Source organism: Dermacentor albipictus, chromosome 2 (assembly GCF_038994185.2).
Source record: "Dermacentor albipictus isolate Rhodes 1998 colony chromosome 2, USDA_Dalb.pri_finalv2, whole genome shotgun sequence".
NCBI lineage: Eukaryota > Metazoa > Arthropoda > Arachnida > Ixodida > Ixodidae > Dermacentor > Dermacentor albipictus.
This window is the reverse complement of record NC_091822.1, coordinates 19,675,282-19,697,228: the sequence shown is the minus strand read 5'-3', so window position 1 is coordinate 19,697,228 and position 21,947 is coordinate 19,675,282. Positions and strand designations below refer to the sequence as shown.

Sequence of the window (21,947 nt, the reverse complement as noted above, 5' to 3'; positions counted from 1 at the left end):
ACTTGTCAAGATTTTAGTATCACTAGTGGTACTCATTACCTAAAACTCAAGAAAAGAATCTCATGGGGCGTCTTCTTATCGCCAAATCATCAGCGCGGTTAAAGTCAGGAAATGTGCAGTAGGTATAGCGGGATTTTGGGACGATGCCTGGAACTAAAATAACGCAGCATTGTGGTCATATATTCCATCAATACCACCGCATTCTTAACCGGCAATAAAAAGACATGTAGTGGGAAAAATACGATCAAGGACTGAAGTTTGGGGAGTAAAGTCCTGAACGATTTGGTGCAGGCCACAGCACAATGAACTGCGCACCAACTCTCGCCCCATAGCTATTTCGTGTCCGCTTACTTTCATAGAAGACCAATCAACACCAGTGGCATTAAAATCACTCATACAGATAATGTTGGATGAAGAAGTGTAAAACTATGCAAACATTCACATAGGTTGAGTAAATGCTCAATGTTAAAACCAGAGATGGTAAACGACCCCTATCATCGAAGACATATCTTCAAGTTCAACTTTATCCATGTCGTTTGGCTCCACCTGCCGTGCACCTCACCCTTCCAGGAATCAGGAAAAAGTCTGAGCGGTCATCACCTGCTCTTAAACAACAAACTCTGCTCCTTGTCACGAGAGGTATGCCGACCACGTACATATATATACCGATGGATTGGCAACTTCCCAGTGTTCCTCTGGAGCCGTAGTTTTCCCAGCGAAACCACCACCATCAGTTTCAAGACGTGTCACCCAACGACACCGACGGCTGCGGAACATGCAGCTCTTCGCGCTGCACTTCGTCTTGTCAGCCTAGAAAAACCTCAAAGATGGTCAACATTCAGTGACTCGAAGGCATAAATACAACCTTTGCTATGAACCCTAAGGCGTAGACCCTACGATCAACTAGCATTCGCGATAAGAGAAGTAATCCATACCTTAACTGAGAAATGACACCACGTGCCATTTAAGTGGCTTGCTAGTCAATGCGGTGTCATAGAGAACGAACACGCCGATAACGCTGCTTGGTTGGCTCTTCAAGGCGACGAAGAGGAGCCGCTACCGTTATCAAGGACAGATGCTGCTAGAAAACTTCGAGTACTCACCCGTGATATCACGTTCTCCTTTGGAACGCAGGAACTTTCAAAACAACCGCCTGCACAACCTAGACTCCTTTCTGTGCCTTTGCATTCCAGCTGGCCTCTGCCGTCGCGAAGCTACTCTGCTTCGTCGAATATGGCTAGTGGTGGCCTTCACTAAGTCCTTTGCATTCTGAATCGGATGGCCGATGCCGCCTCGTGTGGTGATTGTGGTAGCGAGGAGACTCTTCAACATCTTTTCTGTGACGCGATAGCACGATTCGACCAAAGGCCTCGAACAGAGGTACTTACTTTAGAATGCCGAAATCACAAACCACCGCAGCGGAGGGCGACGAGGGCACTGTTGCACTCTTTAAGAACAACAGAATTGAACCAGCGGCTAAAGCCTGAGCAGATGTTTATAGTGCTGCAAGTGCTACTGTGCTGTGTGGTGACAGTATACGGTGACAGTATTTGACGGTGATTGTATGTCTGTGCTCCTTGCTTACTTAATCTCTACTTTGCAATCACATTACCGACCCCTCCCCTCTCTCCCCAGCGTAGGGTAGCAAACCGGATCTACACATCTGGTTAACCTCCCTGCATTTCCAATTTCATTTCCCTCTCTGCCTTTCTCTCTCTCTCAAGTTGAACTTTACACCACAAAGGCTCAGTATCAGGTGGGGCAGGGAGTACAAAAAAGTGAAGGTGAGATTGAAGAAATAAAGTGACACCGCCGCCTCTCCCAAATTTTCAGTCTCGCCGAACCACTTTGAAACCAGAAGGGGGGGGGGGGGTGGGGGGGGTTACCTCAGAACCATGCACCAAGAACCAAGTTACCATGTAAACGTCTCAGTAACACCGCTAATATGTGGCGAGTGAGACAAGACCAAGACCAATTACCACTAAGTTCCTAAAAACCACTTCCGCATACAGTTGTATTATACTAACAAAGATGTTTTAACAATCACTCAACACCAGCACGTTACCTTATCAGAGGAAGGTTGGGAAGGTGGTTCCGCTCCACAAATCTGGTAACAAGAACATAGCAACCAACTATCGCCCCATCTGAGTTACCAGGACGTGCTGCAAACTTCTACAACACATTGTATTCACAAACCTCGTCGACTTTCTTTAAGATAACACATTTTTTTCACCTGCACAACATGGTTTAGGAAATAATACTCATGCGAGACTCAACTCGTATCCTTCACTCATCAGTTGCATCGAATTACTGATCGTGCATCATGCACCGACTGCATATTTCTAGACTTCTCAAAAGCACTCGATAAAGTCTGTCACAAACGTCTAGTCCACAAACTAACCCATCTGTATATTGATGCTAATCTCTTAAAATGGATCGAATGTTTTCTGGTTCATCGCTTACAATGCGTTAGTGCTAACGGCTGCAATTCACCGGTGTGCTTTGTTGCTTCCGGAGTACCCCAAAGAACGGTTCTCGGTCCTTTGTTGTTCTTAATATATATTAATGACCGACCTTCCTTCACAAGTAACTCCTAACATTCATCTCTTCGCGAATGATTGTGTTATCTTTAGAGAAATAACCACGGATTGTGATACTAACCGTCTTCAATCGGAGCTTGATATAATATCTAACTGGTGCTAATGGCTAACACGCCTAATGGAATTAAATGTTAACAAGTGTAAAGTTAGGCATGTGTCTAGGACACATAACGTCTCTCAGGTGTACTATTTAAATTGTCTTCTTTTAGAAAAGGTAACTTCGTAGAAGTACTTAAAAATTCATATTACATACGACCTTACCTGGACAACTCACATTACTAATATAGTGAACAGTGCTAACCGCGCTCTTGGTTACCTAAGGCGAAACTTGTTTAAGGCTCCACACTCCTTGAAATTATTGCTTTATTAAACACTAATACGCCTGAAATTAGAATACGCTACATCCGTCTAGGACTCTAATAACCTAAACTTAATTAACGCATTAGACTTAGTTGAGAATAACACTGCTAGTTTTATTCTTTCGAATTATAACAGAACTGCCAGCGCAACAGCCATGACAACTAGCCTTTCTCTTCCATCTTTTGCAGCTCGACGTAAAGACTCCCGTTTATCATGATTTCACAACATTTTTCACCACACAACGCTACGTAATGTATTCTTCCATACTCCACACTACCTATCTCGTCGCACTGATCATTCTTACAAGGTTCACGTTCCTTCTTGCAGCACAAACACATTTTCCCAGTCATTTGTACCTCAGACGTGGAAGCACCTTCCCGCAAACATTGTGTCCATCAATGATAATCTTTTGTTTCATGATGCCTTAGCCAACGTTACTTACTAGAATGCTGTTTATTGAGCTTGTATATCTTGTCCTTTTTTGTAATAGCTTTTGTAATTGCTCATTGTATTCCTAATGAATTATTTGACAAATTGTACTTTTATGTTGTATATTTTTTTGTAAGACTTACTCTGAATTTACTTGTAACCCACTCCCCTCTGTAAAGCCTTCACAGGCCATGAGGGTATAATAAATGACATGAAATTAAGGAAACAAATCTAGAGAAATTACTGACAAGGCTTCTTGCATTAACGTTGGAAATGGAAAGTTTATTGCCATTAACGTGAAGTCAAGGGGATTTGGTCCCACCGAGGGTTTGGGTTGGTTTAGCTTAGCCAGCAGATGGTCTGCCGAGAGTATCAGATGTGCTATCCCATCCTATTCTACCGTGTCAATAAATACGTAATCAAATCGAAGTTGGGCAGATGAGCCACTGTCCCTATCGGAGCAGGACGTTTCCCAGAACTTCTTGCGAATATTTCGAATCTGCTGCGAGAATTCTTCTGAAACACGAAAGCTAGTGTTTTTAAGTTTATAGCAGTTCCTCAGCACCAGCACCTTGTCTTGAATGTTACCGAGCTTCATAATAACGTGAAGTGAATGGCCTCTGAAATTATTGCCGAGTCTACGACACCTTTTGATACGCTGACATGCGATATTAAGAGTGTCCTAGAGCCACTTAGCAATGTTGGAAAAAGTTCCTTATATTTTCGTTAAGGCCCTCGCAGAGACCATGTATAATAATGTTGTTTCTAGGCGACCTATTTCCTAAATTGTCGTTTCTGAAAGAGAAAGTTGATGCAGCGTTTTTTAATTGCAAAATTTGCGTGTGTAGGTTGTCAATCCCGGGCACCCTTAGACGTTGAGGAAGGCTCCACAGAAGACACACGAGCTTCCAAAGTCTCAAACCTAGTGCTGACCACTGATTGAAATATTTTCAGTTCAGCAATATCCAGAGCCAGTTTCTTTTGGCCGTTTGGGAGTTCGGAGAGCATTTCCGCTACTTCGGTTTGTTTATCAACATCTGTCGACCGGGTTTTTGAGGCCGGATTGCGCTGAGCACGAGCGTTAGGACAAGGGTCAACTTCCACATTGCAGCCTAATGAAAGCCTGCGCGCAGCATTTAACAGAGCGGAATACAAAGCAATATAGACAAAACCATGGTTGCGGGCATGTGGGCGAGAGAAAAGCAGCCTACATCGGTCATCAGAACGGATGCACCGAGAATTGGCAAGGTAACGCACCTGTTCTATAAACTGACAGCGGATCAACATGGTGCCCGCGCCGCCGTTGCCTCGGCCACTGAAGAAGGGAACTGCTGGAGGCGCTTTTGCAGTCGTAAACCATGTCATAGTGGAACTTGGTGTGTCGGTGATTGGGTGGTAGATTGTATGTTAATCTTGTACAGCGGAGCATGCAGGATATGGCCCGATGAAGCAAGGAGCAATCTGCCGCTGTTATCAGCAAGGAAGGTAGGGTCGCCCCGCGTTGACATCCCTGCACATCCATGACACGGCAAGGGAACGATGATAAGGCCAAGTGCAGTGCGACGTCAAGGATATGCGCAGCAGCATTTTCGAACATGGAGGCAGCAAGATAACCGGCGCACTGCGTAATAAACAGACAAGGGATCAACATAATGCCCGCGCTACTAAGCGAGTGGTGACGCTGAGTGGAGTGCCACTCAGTGCCACCATATGTCAGCTCCTGAAACTTTGTAGCCAATATCAGCTGACTCGAAGTCAAGCCAAAAGCCCGGGTCACATCTTCGGCAAGAACCATATCGGAAAATGCGCTCTCCTGCACACGCGAGGACCCGTAAGCACTATCGCCTCCGCGGGTTTCCTGCGTACGCAGAGCTGCTGCGGACGCTTAACTAAAGCTGCCTGTTGTTCCCCAGAACACGTCCCCAAATACGACGAATTGCCGTTGGAAGGACTTGTTTTCAGGGCAAAAGGTTTCCTTGTTCCCCTGATACCACCCCGAAACGCGATCAGTCGTCCATGAGGTGGTTCTCGGGTTGTACGGCAACAATGCTGGTTGGCGGTTGCCATCGTTCGCTACAGCCTTGGTGCCTGTTGGCGAGGCGCGTCAACGTAGCGTGAGGTCGTCCGATGCATTACGTGATTGACATAACACAGACTCGAATTCACCACACGCCTCACCTTTGACAAACCTCAGCGTGCGCCTTTCGGATGCCTGTCATGTGCGCCTATTCCGAAGCCGTCGCAGCAGACGCAACCAAAGCGAGCACGACTTACCGCTTGTCTATCGCGGGACTAGGGCCTACTTCTCTATAGTTTAAGGCGAGAGCCTTTCTGAGCTCATGGTGAAGTTTGCGTCAGCACACCTGACCACCAGAGTATCAGCCGAACCGTCAAGACGCCATTATGGAGGCAGAATAAAGACAGATAAAACAATTAAAAATGATTGATAGTGACAGTTAGTGAATGATAATATTATACTAGAGATTGGTAGACGTTAATAATGAATACTACTGAATTTTATTAAATACTAATGACGCCTAAATGACCAATATGTCTAACGACTGCTTGTAATGACCACAATTGATTAGAAATGACAATAAATGTCTAGTAATGAGTAGTAATGGCTAAACTGGCTACTAGTGACTTGTAATGACTACTAATAGCTATGAAATGACAAATATGTGTAAACACAACTCGTAACCACTACAATAGATTTGCAATGACTTAATATACTTACTAATGGCCAGTAATGACTAATAATGACTGAAATTACGTGTAATGACTACTAATGACTACGACGTGACCAATATGTCTAACGACAAATTGTAACGACCGCAGTTCATTAGAAATGACTAAAGGTGCTTATTAGTGAGCAGTAATGTATAATGATGACTCAAATGACTTGTAATTACTAGTAATGACTATGAAATGACCAATATGTCTAACGACAACTTGTCACGAGAACAATCGATTAGAAATTGCTAAAAATGCTCAGTATAATCAGTAATGAGTAATAATGACTGAAATTACTTGTAATGACTGCACATGACTTGGATATGGGCTGCATGTGTAACGACGGCCTGTAATGATTACAAATGACTAAAAATGCTTAGTAGTGAGCAGTATTGACTACAAGAAAGAAGAAAACAAGAATAGGCAAAGAGAAAGAGGCGAATGATAAGAGCGTGAAGAGTAGGCTTTCGCAATTCGCCTCCTAAGAGATCCTCAGGAACCCTGTAATTTTTTTGTTAACAAGGCTTCAAGATTGTCAGGTGACGCTCCCTCGTAGTCGACTTCTTCCTTCGTCTGCTCTGCGAGCGCGCCCACGCGGCTTCGCCGGCTCGTGCTCGTTGACGCAGTTTTCGAATGCCGCACCCAACGACTGTGGAATGTGCCGGAATGCGATGTGCTCGGTGCACAATGAATTTGGTTTCGGGGAAGAATCTAGTTCGTTACATCCGTTGACAGAACCATTTCACTTCGGTCAAACGTGGTTTAAAATGAATGAATCTCTACGGTGATTTAAAGGGCAATTCCATTTATTCGTTATATCCATTATTTTGTTATATCCCGTCTCGTTATAACGAAGTTCAAGTGTTGTACGAAGCGAGGCTAGGCAAAAACATACATATGGAACTGCTAATAAGAATGACCTAATATGAGAAAACTAGTAATTCGCAACACACAAAAAAAGCAATTGAACGGCGTTGATTGATTATTTTCTTTATTGCAGGGTGGTAACTACATCGTAAGCTTGCTGGACACTTATGCGACGGCTACAGGTGTCCTCTTCATTGTATTCGTAGAGTCCATGGTCGTCTGCTGGTTTTACGGTGAGTTTTTCATCATTAACGCTTGTGCATGTGCCGTATCTACGCTTCACTGTAGTAGAAGAGGACGCGCTCTTGTGCTGCTTTGTGCTTGTCGAAGCAAATATTTTGCACAACCTTAACTGCCATGCTACGTTAATATGAGGTTTTCTCTCTGCGAATATGCCACAGCAACATCAAAATACGCGGGAAATCTAGCGAAATCTATATATTAAGCAAAAGAGAGATTTCATTACGCTTGAATTAGGACAAGTTGAACAAATTCTTTTAATGTCAGAAAATATGTATCGCCTAAATTTTCAGAGGGTAAGGACGTACTTTACCTATAACTATTTTACTCACTTGCTTCCTCTATTAGTATTTGTCTTTCCACTTGTATATGTATTGGTTTCCTGACACTTTCCCGGTAAGAAGACATAACCATATATGTCCTCTTGATTTTAAAATTAAATTAAATTATCCGGTTTTACGTGCCAAAAACACTTTCGGATTATGAGGCAAGCCGTAGTGCAGGACTCCGTAAATTTTAACCACCTGGGGTTCTCTAGCGTGCACCGAATCTAAGTATAGGGGTGTTTTCGCATTTCGACCCCATCGAAATGCAGCCGCCGTGGCCGCGATTCACTCCCGCGACCTCGCGCTCAACAGTCCAATACCATATCTCTTGATTTTATTATGCTGTTCAAAACAACAACAATGGCTATGCAACGAAACAGAATTGCAGGATCATGTGTGTCTTTTGTACAAAACAATGTCATTTACACAAAGCTGAAGTTGTTACCTGGTTCCTCTAATAATTAAATATAAGATGACAACTGCGGGGCTTACACTTTTACTTATTTATTTATTCGTTTATTTTTTCACTTATTTTTTTCGTTTATTCTATCTATACATGCAGCGCCTACCCCGGCATTACACAGGAGCAGTAGATCATTGAATCGCGCAAATTATAGCACCATAAGAAATACAAGAAACACTCAAGTGCAAAAGTGAGAAAATAATAGGAAAATAAAAATGCATAATACATGCACCACTAGTACACAGCGGAGAGATATATGTCGGAAGTCTGACGAAGCCTAAGCGATATCGTGCCATATTGCATCAACCGCTGAAATTGGCACTAAATTCTCCTTGTTTATTGCTCTCAGGAAAATAGACATTCTAAATAGTTCTTTATGATGAAATATTTCGCGTACGTTATGAGTATGACCCACTTCGACCTAATGTATAATGACATTCAAGTATATACCTTTACCAATGGTTGAGTAACGTAAACTATGAAAATGTTTAAAGCCATACTTTATCCCGCAGTTTTCATGCGATTCTTATTGTACATTTGTGTGTTCGTGTTTTAGTTATTTATTTATGAAAAATACCTACAGCGCTCGAGTTCGGCATTATAGTAGGGGTTCATTACAAACACCAGCGTAAAAAACAGAGCGTAGCGAAAAAGAGCATCAAGCCAGTTAGAATACTAAAAATAGAATGAACGTGAATAATGAGAAAGACAACATATCTAAAATGAAGCAAAAAACATCCCAAATTTTATTTTTTCAAAATGCTTAAACCAATATTCTTGAAGTATTATCTAAGACAGATTCGTGTGACGTTTTCTACGGCACATGAAAAATTTCGTGCCTAGAGAATCTCAACTGGGAGGAAATTCCATGCCGCAATTCCTCGTGGAAAGAATGAAAACTTCAGTACACTTATACGACTTTGACAGGGCCTTGTTTCCTTGGACATGTCGCGTCTTTTGGGCTAATAGTGAGGTCATTTTAAATATATGGTCTTGTCGATTTTTGTGCTACCGCTGTTGATGTTGTTTAAAAACTTTAATCTGATAATTTTTCTTAGTGTGCACAGCAACTTCCACCCCAAATTTTCCCTCATTTGCGAACCTCTCATTTTGTAGTCCTAGATGCCCGTGACGAATCCTGAAGCCTTTTTCTGAACAAGCTCTAGCTTATCTTCAAGCATATTTGTGAAGGGATTCCACGCTGGGCATGCGTATTCTAATATCGGCCTAATATTAGTGGGATGCAAAGATATTTTCCAATGCTTTGGGCACATACGTTTGAGCATTCCTCGGGAAAAGGTGTAAAAGGCGACACGCTTTAGGGCTAGAAAGCCAATGTTGGATGTACCGTCTAGTGTAGTCGTTCAAGTGAGGCTCAGGCATTTGACTTCGTCAACGCATGGCAATACAAATTATTTAGAAAGCGAAAAGTAGGTACCCTTCCTTTGTTCGTAAATTCAATATAACATTTCGCTATGTCCAAATACACCTCGCTGCGGTTCTTGCTGGTACTTGTGCCAGGAATTCACCAAGCCCATTGACGAATACGTCCGATAGTAGGAATGAAGGAAAAAAATGTTTACTTTACATTGTTGACACTGGCTACAGACACAAAAGCTCACTCATTGAAGGAGCATATTAACCGTCTGGTTCCACATCAGGACGTGTCAGCAGCACTCTCACTGCACGAAAGGTGCCCGCTTTTAATACTGTCGTCTTCTCTAGAATAATAGGCTACGCAGTCTGATTACTGTATCGCGGCCAATCACAGCAGTCGAATCGGCCGCAAAATCCCGTCCATGATATTGCCCCGTTCTGCCGAACTCCGCCTCCTATGCTGCACCTTCGCCTCCGTATATGGAGCAAGTACGTAAAAATCTGGGTATTCGAGGTTGAACCCATCCCCACGGTAACATTTGAAGTTCTACCTTTTCATATATGAGTTGAAGCTGTCAGGTTCAATTGGAGGGGGTCTTTTGTTGACCCGCTGCGTCGACTTCTGCAGAGGCACTCATGAATGGAGGGGGAGGGGGTGTGGTGTTTGGCTCCTGGTAAACGTCTAAGGATCGCTCGTCGCCGTATTGAGACGTCACGGACTATTCGGTCGCCGGGAGATTCAACCTGAGAGTGACCAGCTGTAAGTTCGCCCGGAGCTTCAAGGTTCCCTTGAGAAGTAATGGCTGCAGCTGGGAGTCCCAACACTCGCGTAATCGCGGCGTTTTTCTTAGGAAAACAGAAGCAAGTGCACACTCTGGGCGGCGTGCCCGAGCGACGCGTCTACCGGGCGCTATGATCCCCACGTCGGTTTACAAAGTTATATCCCTCTATCTGTCTGTCGTTCTACTTTTTTCGTTTTGTCGGGCTCAGCCCTCGGCAACAAAGAATTTAATTGCGCCTCGGAATCACATCGATGGCGATACGTACAAAACGCGTTCGAATAACCTAAGTTCGTTGCTTAACATCCACGGCTCAGACCATCTGCATTATTATTCTGGCTCCCTTGTGCTTGACCTCGAACTTGCATTCTTGCAAAATGAGATTTTATCTCAGCAGCCTTCCGTGTTTTGCTGACTTTTGCTTCAGCCAGATAAGACAGCAACGGCCGCGCTCGACCGTGAATTTCGTGCCTTGTATATATCATCCTAGCATTTGAATGGCCCATACAATGTACACACACTCTTTCTCTGAGGTGATTAACGCTTCTTCTCGTGGTGTCTGTTTTCGACTGCGGTTCAGTTTGTTATGCTCTTCACCATGTTCGTTCTGTTGGGCAAGGACGAGACCTACACCATGGTTCCTGGCGTTCAACTACAGAATGAATTCTCTGTAAAAGTGTGGCGAGCCAAACACAGGCAGCGAAGGCAAGGCTTTCCACCACATATTGTCACGCGGTGGTGACGTTAAGAACACAGTAACAATACTGTGAAAGGCAAAACTAGATTTTATTGGGCGAACCTGGGCTCACAAAACAGGCTAGACTTATAGCACAACGAGAGCGGCGAACAGTCGGCGATCGTCGAAAAATCTGATCAGTGGGTCAAGCGCGTCGGCTTTTATAGATCAGTCGTCGAATGTTCCAGATTAACCGATGGGACCCGCGTGTCTTTCACAAAGTTCTACACTATTCGCGTCGCGCATACATGCAATCAGATTACACACGTTGCGGTGACAGACAGTGTACGGAACCATCGATAACATTCCAGGAACTTCTTTTGCATGCAGGCGCGTCCTGCGCTGCGCAATAACATTTGTTAGGCGGCCAAACATGGTTGCCCGATAAAGGTAAGTACACGTGTCAATATATTCCACATACTCCCACTCAGGCTCCGCAAATTGCCCACTTTTTTCACTCACCCACTAACATTTTCTTTGTCTTTGTCCACAAAAGTGCCGCAACAAAGAAATAACCAAAAAGATTGCGTAAGTTAGACGCTTGAAACTACACGAAGATTTCAGGTTATTTCTAAATACTTCCACGCACACAATAAGCGATACTCAAAAGGATGCCGTCTTTTGAATACACATGCGGGACATGCACCAACGCTCTGCTCTCTGTCCGAGCAAGACACGCCATCGATGAACGGTACAAACACTTTCTGAAATTCTGCGGGGAAACAACGGCTCCTTGAAATCATGTGTCTTACTTATAAAGAAAATATCTCGGGAACACTTCCGCGATACGAACTCCTACTCACTACAGGCTCCTAACAAGCCATTACACTTTGTGAAGATGGAATGGGAGACGGCAGCGAAAGCTCTAACGAAAAGCAGTGCTTTCGCTGCCATTCCTATTTTCACAGAGTAAAATGGCGGCCCGAGCTTGCGACTGTGGTTTTCGTTAAGCATACAGGGAACGTTTTTGGTCGGTGGTCGTTCCGCGCCGGCGCCGGATACGTTCTCGTTGCGGTTCCCTCCTGCGCTCCTCGTACGCACGTTGTTCTTCGGGTGTACAGAACTATACGTGTCCACCCCATCGATAACGCAGCTGTTTTTAGTGTCAATACCCTTTCTGCTGATATATTCCGATAACCTTGATCTTATGTTATTGTTCATGGCGATCGTCCTAATCTATTCCGCATTTTGACACCTGTGCCACTGCACTGCACCCATATGCGTTTCTTAGAAATTGCCGAGTCCGTCTCTAATGCCAGACGCCGAGAAAACCATGGAAAGTTAGTCATGTAAAGATTTCGCTGTAATATTCTGCACTTGACGTTGCTAGCGTATCTCTGACAAAAAATTGAAGCATATACCTACTTAAAAAGAACTAAAGACATGTCGATAAAACAAACTCTAAAATTTAAAGGCGTGCGTCATCTAAAGTAAACTAAACAAAGCTAAAGCTTGTTTGTGGAAGGATCTCTAGTCTCGCAGCTGGAAATACGTTTACCTAACCTCTACAAATAAGCAGTTTTTCCACAAAACCTGTGTCGCCCTTATTTATTCCGAATAGCCGACGGTTTCGTCATCTCGTTAAGCTGTACTCAAGCCATGTGCTGTCTGAAGCTCGTCTTGTCAACCTTGTCAACCAGGGAATACAAAGGGCACGTAGGTCGTTACCTTCGCTACAGACCCCCCGACACCTTACGTACTGGCAGTATACTTTCTAGGCATCGCACTGCTAATGAACTACTGGGTATGATCACTTCGCGTCGCCCTACTGCCGCGCTTTCCCGCGTCATACAGGTTACACTTTGAAAGGCATTCAACAAGGGGGAATATAATTGATGATGATACTAACGACGGTCATCATGATGACCTTAATGTGTTTGGTGCATAACCATTCACGGGGACCGGGCAAGAGTTGGGCAGATTTTGGATATGTGTACAGGTAATATATTTAGAAATCTATAATTTTGATGCATAATTTAAAGCACCCCCTAGCTTTCGTCCTGCTCCACGCCGAACTTCTATTTCTTTTCTTCCTCGTTTGGATGCTCGGACGCACTCTGACTAGAAACATTACAAACGAGAAACGCGCCTTTCTAAGGTTAAAGCCGAGTTTCATATTAGTATAACTAGAGGGAAATCTAGCACTGCGATCGTTCAACCATCAAGGGAATGATGGGAAGTACAGGCTTTGGACTGGCATTCTGTTGACTGGCGAACTGATCTACAAGTCTTTTTTGGCAGTTTTTTTTTTGTGTCGCTCCAAGCGCAATTGCTATAACCTGCACTCGGACAGTGCAACGCAAGGCTCTCTGACTCTGTTATGTTGCTCGAAGTGACGATAGCGCGCTAGGCCAGCGGCTGAGATGACGTTTGTGTCGCAGTGTGGTGTTCAAGCCCTGACGAGAAAACGACGGCACCGTAAACGTTGAAAGAACATGCTTTGACCGTTTGGACCTTGGTTCACCAATAATGGTGAAATGAATGACCTTTGAAAATTTGTCTGTTGACACTAATGACATAATAGGTGCCACACTGGACTCGACAATTGTACTGGACAGAGCACTTTGTTTCCTATGTGAAGCACAAGCTTCCATTACATGCTGTGCAGATAACCAAGCTCAGTTTGTTTATACGTGGACACAACATTCACTGTAATCTGTTTTTGATTCTAAAGAAGTGCCAAACACAACCTCTTTTTCAAGGATTTCATGGGAATATTTAGGCGAGAACTTTTTACAGCCCCTCATAATGGAAGTGTGGCCAGCCAGCTTTGCTTGGGTGCGTTTATAGGTTTCTGTTCCTGATCATTGTGTGCTATCAAGTTGATAAAGTCTATGCAACCAATGCAAGGCATTACGTGATTCTATAGTCGGATACAACTTTAGGAGGCCGCAGAATCTGCACTTCAACGGCAGGTGAACACAAGCCTGCACCAATGGGCACACACTCTACACTGACGTCATGCCGCTGGACGCACTAATACCCGCTCATTCGAGAGGGACTATTTAGACGTGGAGGCAATCGGCTGCTGCACTTTGGTCATCTGGACGGGGCCTCTCCTGTCTTGTGAAGTTGTATCCGACTAGAGGATGCCGCTTTTCATACAACACAAAAGGGCAAAGTGTACAATTACTTGGCCTATGAAATGGATACATGAGAAGTGAGCTATACATGGGCTTAAGTTGTGTGAAAATTAGTACATGCAAATATATGACATTGTTAAAGAATATGTGGTATCGAACATGCATGTAATGGCATGTTTAAATCGGGGTGTGTTGCATTCATATGCACAGTCTATAGGTGATAGCATTATTAAGCTCATGCCGTTTCCTGTCTTTTCATTGTGAAATACACACACCGTTCATCTTTGGCTAATCAACACCCACTGTATTCTTGCACATCGAAGGAACAAACAGCACAATGACATATATGCTGCATTAGTGTCTTTTTCATTTACACGGTCCAAGAGTGGCACAGGTTGTATTACGTTTTTGCCCATTTTGAAGAGACATCAAGTGCATGATACAAGTGTCCCAATATGCACAGCACAATGTTTACTGCAATAATTTTATGCATGCTCTTGAATAATAAACAAAATAATAAACTGAAAGCTCCTATATAAGGTGTGTTCTCGGTGCTCGACTGGAGAGCAGTGAGGGCACTGATACTACTGTTGCAGAGCAGCCCTCTGGACCTTGCCACACTCTCAAGAGCACGTGCCTGGCGCTCACCTGTTGCCACCAGGCGGTTGAGTGGCTCCAGCAGCAGAATGTTTTGCTGCAAAAAAAAAAGTGGATTGTTGGAATGAATCAAGCGCATATAATCCATTATTGAAAAATAAAAATGCTCATTGCACTATTGGTACTAAATGCCCTTAACTGTGGAAGCCTTTAGTGTATGCATATTAAAACAATTTGTTGGGACAACGTTGCTTTATTTTTCATAACGGGTTGTTTTTTTCAGAGCCAATTGTCATGTTGATTAGTGTGCCAGCAGCTGAGGTGTCCCAGCACCTTCACGAATCTCTACTGTCAGCACCACAAACCTATTTTTGTTCACTGCAAAAGCAATGCCGCTCCCTACAATCCCGTCTTATGCGAGCTGATTGCATCCTATGCCTACAAACATCATATTTTTGTCCCATTACGCAATTTTCTACCATCCTCGGCTGCAGTTCTCTCTCCTTGACATCCATTCTGTCACGCTTATGTAATCACCTGTTATAAATTGGCAACAAGTGATTGAAGACGTGCATGGCCTGCCCGCCGATTCCATTTTTTTTTTCTTAATCTTAACTAGCATATCAGTTGCCACGGTTCACTACGCCACTGTCTTTCTGCTTTAATGCTATCTCCAACAATTTTTGTTACTTCGCATTCAGCACAGTCCTCGACTTATCAAGTTTCCTTTTTAACCTCCAGGCTAATGTCCCATATTGCATAACCGGTAGAATGCAATGTTTCTAAACATTTTTCAAGGATATTGGTAATACGGCGATCACAATTCGGGAATGCCTCCCATGTGCTGTTCAACCCATGAAATTTTAGTATAAGTTTCCTGCTTTGTATCAGTAGCTGCAATTTATATTTCACCTTTATAAAGATACTCTTCCATAGATTCTACGGGTTGAATGTCACTGATGAACTTCTGTTATCGCACCAAGTTAGTGAAGTTACCTTTTTCTTTTCCATATTCTCGCGGGCCCACGTACATGTAAAAGCGCGAACACTCGTTGGTTCTCAATGCCTTTTTTAAACTGCTGGACATTCAGTTCATTACTATGAAAGTGACTTAATCCATGCACTATTATTATGCTAAATATGAAACAGTAGAAGTATACTTATCTGCAGCTTGTCGATGTCTCCTTCACTGTGTTGGTTGCGAGATACATCGTCGGCACCACCTCCTCGTCGCATCGTAGCTATATCGGCTGTCTTCCTTTTGCACACACTATGGAATATTCGTAACGCTCGCAGTCACGCAGAGTGGAGGAACTCAGCGCACTGACAGAAGCAGCACCGGATAAGGGTTTTGTTCAGGATTGTGCCGTGAACAGTAGGTGCGCGTTGCGATCTGTAAAATTGCCGAAGCTAATGGCAGTCTTTCGGGGTGCACGGAAAGATTGCTCACGGAGGAACAGAACTATCCAAGAAATAGTGCTCATCGTTCAGCCTGATCACTACTTCGCGCACTGTACGAGTTTGTTTGCACTGGGCCTCTTCGATGTTTAGCCGCCAGGCTCGCCCGATGAATGTATGTGATGACGCCACCACAGCGTTCCCTCGTGGTATAATGCGAAGCTTACTAAACTACAAATTAGTCGAATGCACTAGTGTACATCTTGTAAGCGTTAAAACGCTGTTAAAGAACGGTAAAGTAACTAATGATATTGTACTAAATGCATTTGTTTTATAACTCGCTTTTGCGTGTAATGCACTCGGTGGAACGACAAACAAGTGAAAGAAGGCACGACCATGCACCGACGGTATGATCACGTGAGCCCCAGTTTGTCGACCGCCCAGAAGGCAACGCCGAAGCAATGATAGCCACCCAGAGTGAATCTAGATAAACCAATGAAACTGGAGGCTTGTCGAAAGATAAACTGTGTCTCGGTACTCTTTGTGCTAACATCTTGGGGTGTCGCCAGAGCTCGTGAAGATCCCGAGTTTCGCCAAACTCGGCGCATCCTGCATAGCACCCCAGAACGTCCCTTGAACACCAAGATAAGAAAGGAGACAAAAAAGACGTCTCGAATTATAGACCAGTGTCGATACTGCCTGTATTTTCTAAAGGTTTCGAGAAAATAATCTATAATCGACTATATCCTTTCTGTAACAAGCATGTGATGACGAAATGCCAGTAGGAATTTATAAAAAAATCGGTCAACAGAACTAGCCCTTCTCAACCAGAATGAATATATATTGTAGAAATTTGAGCAAAAACAATTTGTTCTGGGTGTTTTTGTTGATTTTACGCAAGCCTTTGATTACATAAGTCATAAAATTTTATTTGACAAATTAAGTCACTATGGCATTCGTGGGCTTTCCCTGATGCTTCTGTAAAGTTACCTTTCGCAAAGACGTCAGTTTGTGTCAATGAATGAAATAGTATCTGACAGAAAGCAAATAATCTCAGGAGTACCGCATGGTAGCATTCTCGGGCCTTTGATCTTTACTTTATGTATAAATGGCATAGTCCATATATCTTCAGAAGGTAAATTTTTAATTTATGCTGACGACACTAGCACATTTGTTTCATCTTCATCGGATGCCGAACTTTTTCATAACGGTCATGCCATTTTAGAGGAATTAAGCACGCCGGCAGATAATAACCAAATAAAGATGAATACAGAGAAAACAAAGGCTGTAATGTTTCATTCAATAGGCAGGAAGGTTTCAGTAGTACGTAACCTAGTTTATCGCTCCTCAGAGATAGAGCTAGTAAGGTGTGTTAAAGTGCTTGGTGTGCATTTTTCAGAATCACTGCAGTGGAACGATCATATTAATGCGATATTACAAAAGTTAGGTGCAATAACGGGAATTCTCAACAGAAACCGCTACTTAATTCCGAAGTCAATAATATAGGTAATCCATAACGCCACCTTCGCTTCGTATCTAAACTATTGTCATTTGGCCTGGGGGACTACTTCACAATCGAATTTCTCGCGGCTATTAGTAATGCGAAAAAGAGTTCGAGAATAATTGAGAATTTGCCACTCCGGCATTCTACTGTGGAGCTCGAAAATTTTTTAAATAATTACAGTACAAGAACAATATGAGTATAAATTGTTGCGTGAATATCGCCTTAACTATGACTGTCATAATTCTCTCTTCATGGGCTTAGTAAATCTCCATTTGAAGGAAGCATCATATGCCACAAGAAGAAAAATATGGAATGTTCCGTATTGTCGCACTGGCTATGGTCGGCAAATGCTCCAAAACAAACTTCCGCATCTACTGAATGAGTTTATTAAAAACAAATTGATATTCGCGAAGCAAAATTATCTGACTTGTACACGTTCTGTCTATCCTAACTTTGGCCTCTAGAGCCGCTTACGATTGGTATTTAATCATGTTGTTTCAATGCCACATATACTAAGCGTACGTTGTTATGAAATGTACTGTCATTCCATGCTGAGGTGAAGGTACGTATGTTAACGCATGATGCCCTACGTAGGACAGTAACTAATGTGTTTAATTTTATGGTTTTGTCAAAGTTTATGAAAATGTTGTGCTTAATATGATGGTTTTGTTAAAGTGTACGACCATGTGAAGAAAACGTATGTGCCTCTGTTGTTGTCTTTGCCAGTATGGGAGCAAAGAACTCCCTCAAGTCATCCTTGAATGGCTTTTCCCTTCGCCTCCCATCACATGTATATGTGATAAACCAATGAAGAATCAATCAATCAATCAATAAACAAAGAAACAAACAAACGGTTTCCTGGGCGCCAGTTTCCGTCGCACATTCCACCAACACAGAAGAAGGAAAAGAAGGCACGCCGCCGCGTAGTCTGCTACGTGAAGCGAGACGGAAATGGCAAAAACATCCGCAAAGAAACCAGGATATTGTGCAGCTGGTGCGAGAAGCCTCTCTGCGCACTGCCATGCTTTGAACGCTGACACACGGATGGTAGCCTCATCTAGCTTCAAGTGAAATATCGAGGAATAGCGCACTTTGTACACGGCAATTCAAATCCAATCCTTTATTTCTGAAGTTGCAGAAATTTGCTTCAGAATCCACCTCAAATGCCCCAGGTATGGGGTATTACATGATGGACACAGGAATGACCATTAACACATTATTATCTGCCGTAAAATGTTTCGCAAATATTTTTTTTCTGTTTTGAACATGTCACTGAAGCACTTCATGTCATAAAGAAATAGCCAATTTTGAAACATAAATTTTGTTTAGTGAGCCTTCAGGAGTTAAAATAGCTCCCAAGTAGAATAGCCTCCGATGACAAGACCGAGATTAATCGAGAAACCCTACGAAATGGTTCTATGCTCGTCGAAGATGGTGACCTGCAAAACGCTCCCACCACAGGCCTCTTACGGCCGGAAACCATTCCTCTACAGCAAATACATTGGGAAGGAACATCTTCAGAGTGCAACAGCACACTTATGATTATGTCACGCATATTTATGAACACGCCTCATTCCTGCTGATAACGATGTTTTAGATAAGCTGAATATTGGGATAGAAATATTTCATAATACAACATGCCAGGTCCAAGCCAAGATTCTGTCCAGATGACTATATCATGTTGCGAAATGCGCAGTAGGCTAGCGAAGACATCTGTTTTATTCTTCAGGCTCCTGCAATTGATAACAATGACGGACAGGCGACCTGACCAGTCTCTTCTTATCTGTAGCGGCGGAGGCTTTGTTTGCTCCGCATTGTACACCTGCACAGAATCTGTTGTACCACTTGAATATAAGCCTTGTCATCATAAGTCATCTTTTGTACTTCAGCTTATACCTAGCATACGAGCTCTGTGCCCTCGCATAAGCAAACAGTTTGCTTCTAGATCGCCTAACCTGCTAAGAATATCACATTCTGCTGCCGTTTAGCTTCCAAGCCTGGTAAATAAGACGCTGTTTGTCATCGAAAAGTGCAAACTTCACAATAAAGAGCCTTGGTTTGTCATTATTATGCTTCCCTATTCTTTGAGCTTCCTCAATTGTCTACGCTTCAACGTGACACCCAGCGCACAGCTAACCTTCCACTCTGATTCATTTCATACGTGCATCTCACTCTCATCATCTATGCGAAGAGCAGAAAAATATTCCTAGGTGAACAATTTTTGAGCTCACCCTGATTGATCAATACGTTTCGCATATCTTTTGAGAGCTGGTTATGTTGTACTTGCACTTCTGCTGAGTCCCCAAGCGCAGGCAAAAAAGATAGATCCTCTGCTAATTTGGCAACTTTCGACATTTGCTTCTCAATATTGTGTGCAATTAGTTTGTGCTCTGTTCGCATTGTTTCTAACTGTTTATTGATGTTGTCTTGCCCTGCAAATATATTGGTTAACGAACGTATTGCTTCCACTGATTCAGGCTCCTGCTTTTCCGACAGAGAGGCAACGTGCTATTCGACGTCACCAGTTAATAATAGTCACCTGCTAAACAAAAAAAAAACGCTGCACCAGCATGGAGACAGATACCGGCACGAACAAGCACAAACTCCTGTAGCGACCAGGTGGCAGGCCATATTTCACGCCATTGTCGCTATCGACGGCCATCGTCATCTCGTTCTGCGTACGCTTACCGCCCGGAAGAGAGTTGGTTCTCGCCGTTTCATGCTCGCAATGACTCACCGCACTTTGATGCGTCTGCGCCCACTCCATGCTACGACTACTCGCCATCCCCGCAGAATCGTCAATCTCACTATCTGCTGGCGCATCGCTCCCCGTCGTCTTACTTTCGTCGTCAAACTCATCCGGAAATCCTGTGTTGGCCATGGGCACCAGACAAAACTTTTTGGACGTGGAAGTGGACGGTGCGCTAGTTTTGGCGCTCATAGACACTGGGGCGCAACTACCTGTCATGAGCGCTCGCTTTTCTCGTCGTCTGCGCAAGGTTCACATGTCCGTTACGACAGCTGTTGTTCACATTGACGATGGCAGTACATCTTCCATCACTGGCTTGTGCACTGCGTGTGCTGGCTTTGATGGCCACGAGACCTCAGTTCTTTTCACCATTCCACAGCAGTGTCCCCATGGCATCATCCTCGGTCATGACTTCCTGAGCATCCCTTATGCCCTCATTGACTTCTCGTCTCGGTTTCTACAGTTGTAACTTCCTTCTGTGCCCGACCTCAACACAAAGTCGCCATAACGTTTATATGTCACCGGGTTTGCTCGTATGCAACCAACTACCGCGACGCATGAGGCATTGACCACAGAGCCCCCTGTTTGTGACAGTACTATGTCATCTTCCCTTCTCTCGACGCTCTTCTGACTGGGTGTCATGCTCACTCGTTCGGTTCTCACCGTTGGGGATAACTGAGTGTGTTTACCTACTCTCAACATTGGACGTACCCCACAATTTTTTCCCGAAGGCATCACGTTGGCCAGCGTATCACCTTTGCAAGAAGCCGACCCTCTGGCCCTGACTATCGATGCTCCGCAGTCGTCACCTGCAATCCCGTACATGAGTACTACGCTTGACGACGCTCTCGACGGCATGATTGCCCCTCACCTCCCTGTTCTCAGTCCAAAATTCTTCGCAGCTTGTTAGCATATTACCGCGATATTTTTAAAAATGTTCTTCTTCTCATCTTAGCCAGCCATCACTTGCAACCTACCACATTGATACTGGGAATGCTGGAGGGATCCTAAGGCACGCCTTACCGAATGTGAAGTCAAGGGTATGGCGATATCGCGTCCGGTCGGTATGGTGCACGACAAAAATTAGGTAGCGCCGACCAAAAAAATGAAACAGGGAATGACGTCTCGGCTCCCCAATGAGAGCCTCATTCACAATGAGCTATCTAATGAGCCCTGAGCCATCTTTCCTTTCTTGGTCGGTGCTATCTAATTTTCCTCGCTTATCGAGCGTCGGCGTACGAACGACGTGTTACTGAAACAGAAGCTGACAAAATTCTGACTAAGGACACCATTGAACCACATGTTATTCCTTGGGCATCTGCTGTGCTGTCTGTCAGGAAAAAAACAACACCTGGTGGTTTTGTATCGACCATCGGCACCTGACCTAGATTACAAAAGAAGGATGTGTACTCTTTGCTGCGAATAGCCGACGCACTCCACTCTCTGCATGGTGCAAGGTAATTGGTAATTACCCGCTCTTGGTAATTGTCGTTGAGGAGGAAAATCGTGAAAAGACCACCTTCGTTACGCCGAATGGCTTCTACAAGTTTAAAGTCAACCCCTTTCGATAGTGCAATGCCCCAACGACAATTGAAGAAATGATGGCCTTTCGCCTTCGCAGGTTCAAGTGGTCTACTTCCTTATGCTACCGTCAGGACGTTGTTGTTTTCGTTGTTTTTTCGAATGCATTCTGCAATCATCTACAA

The 21,947-nt window shown here is 43.8% G+C and overlaps 1 protein-coding gene across 3 annotated transcripts in view; it reads left to right on the top strand.

Moving 5' to 3' along the window:
• SerT (Serotonin transporter) overlaps positions 1 to 21,947 on the top strand; it is a 515,765-nt gene that overhangs the window by 368,976 nt on the left and 124,842 nt on the right. For 2 of the 3 annotated variants that reach the window (XM_070533507.1, XM_070533506.1), the window contains exon 10: positions 7,123 to 7,222. In XM_070533507.1, the coding sequence (XP_070389608.1) occupies positions 7,123 to 7,222 (100 nt within the window). Of the gene's footprint in view, positions 1 to 7,122; positions 7,223 to 14,594; positions 14,724 to 21,947 lie in introns of those variants that run through there. The other variant, XM_070533508.1, reaches the window with a different exon arrangement.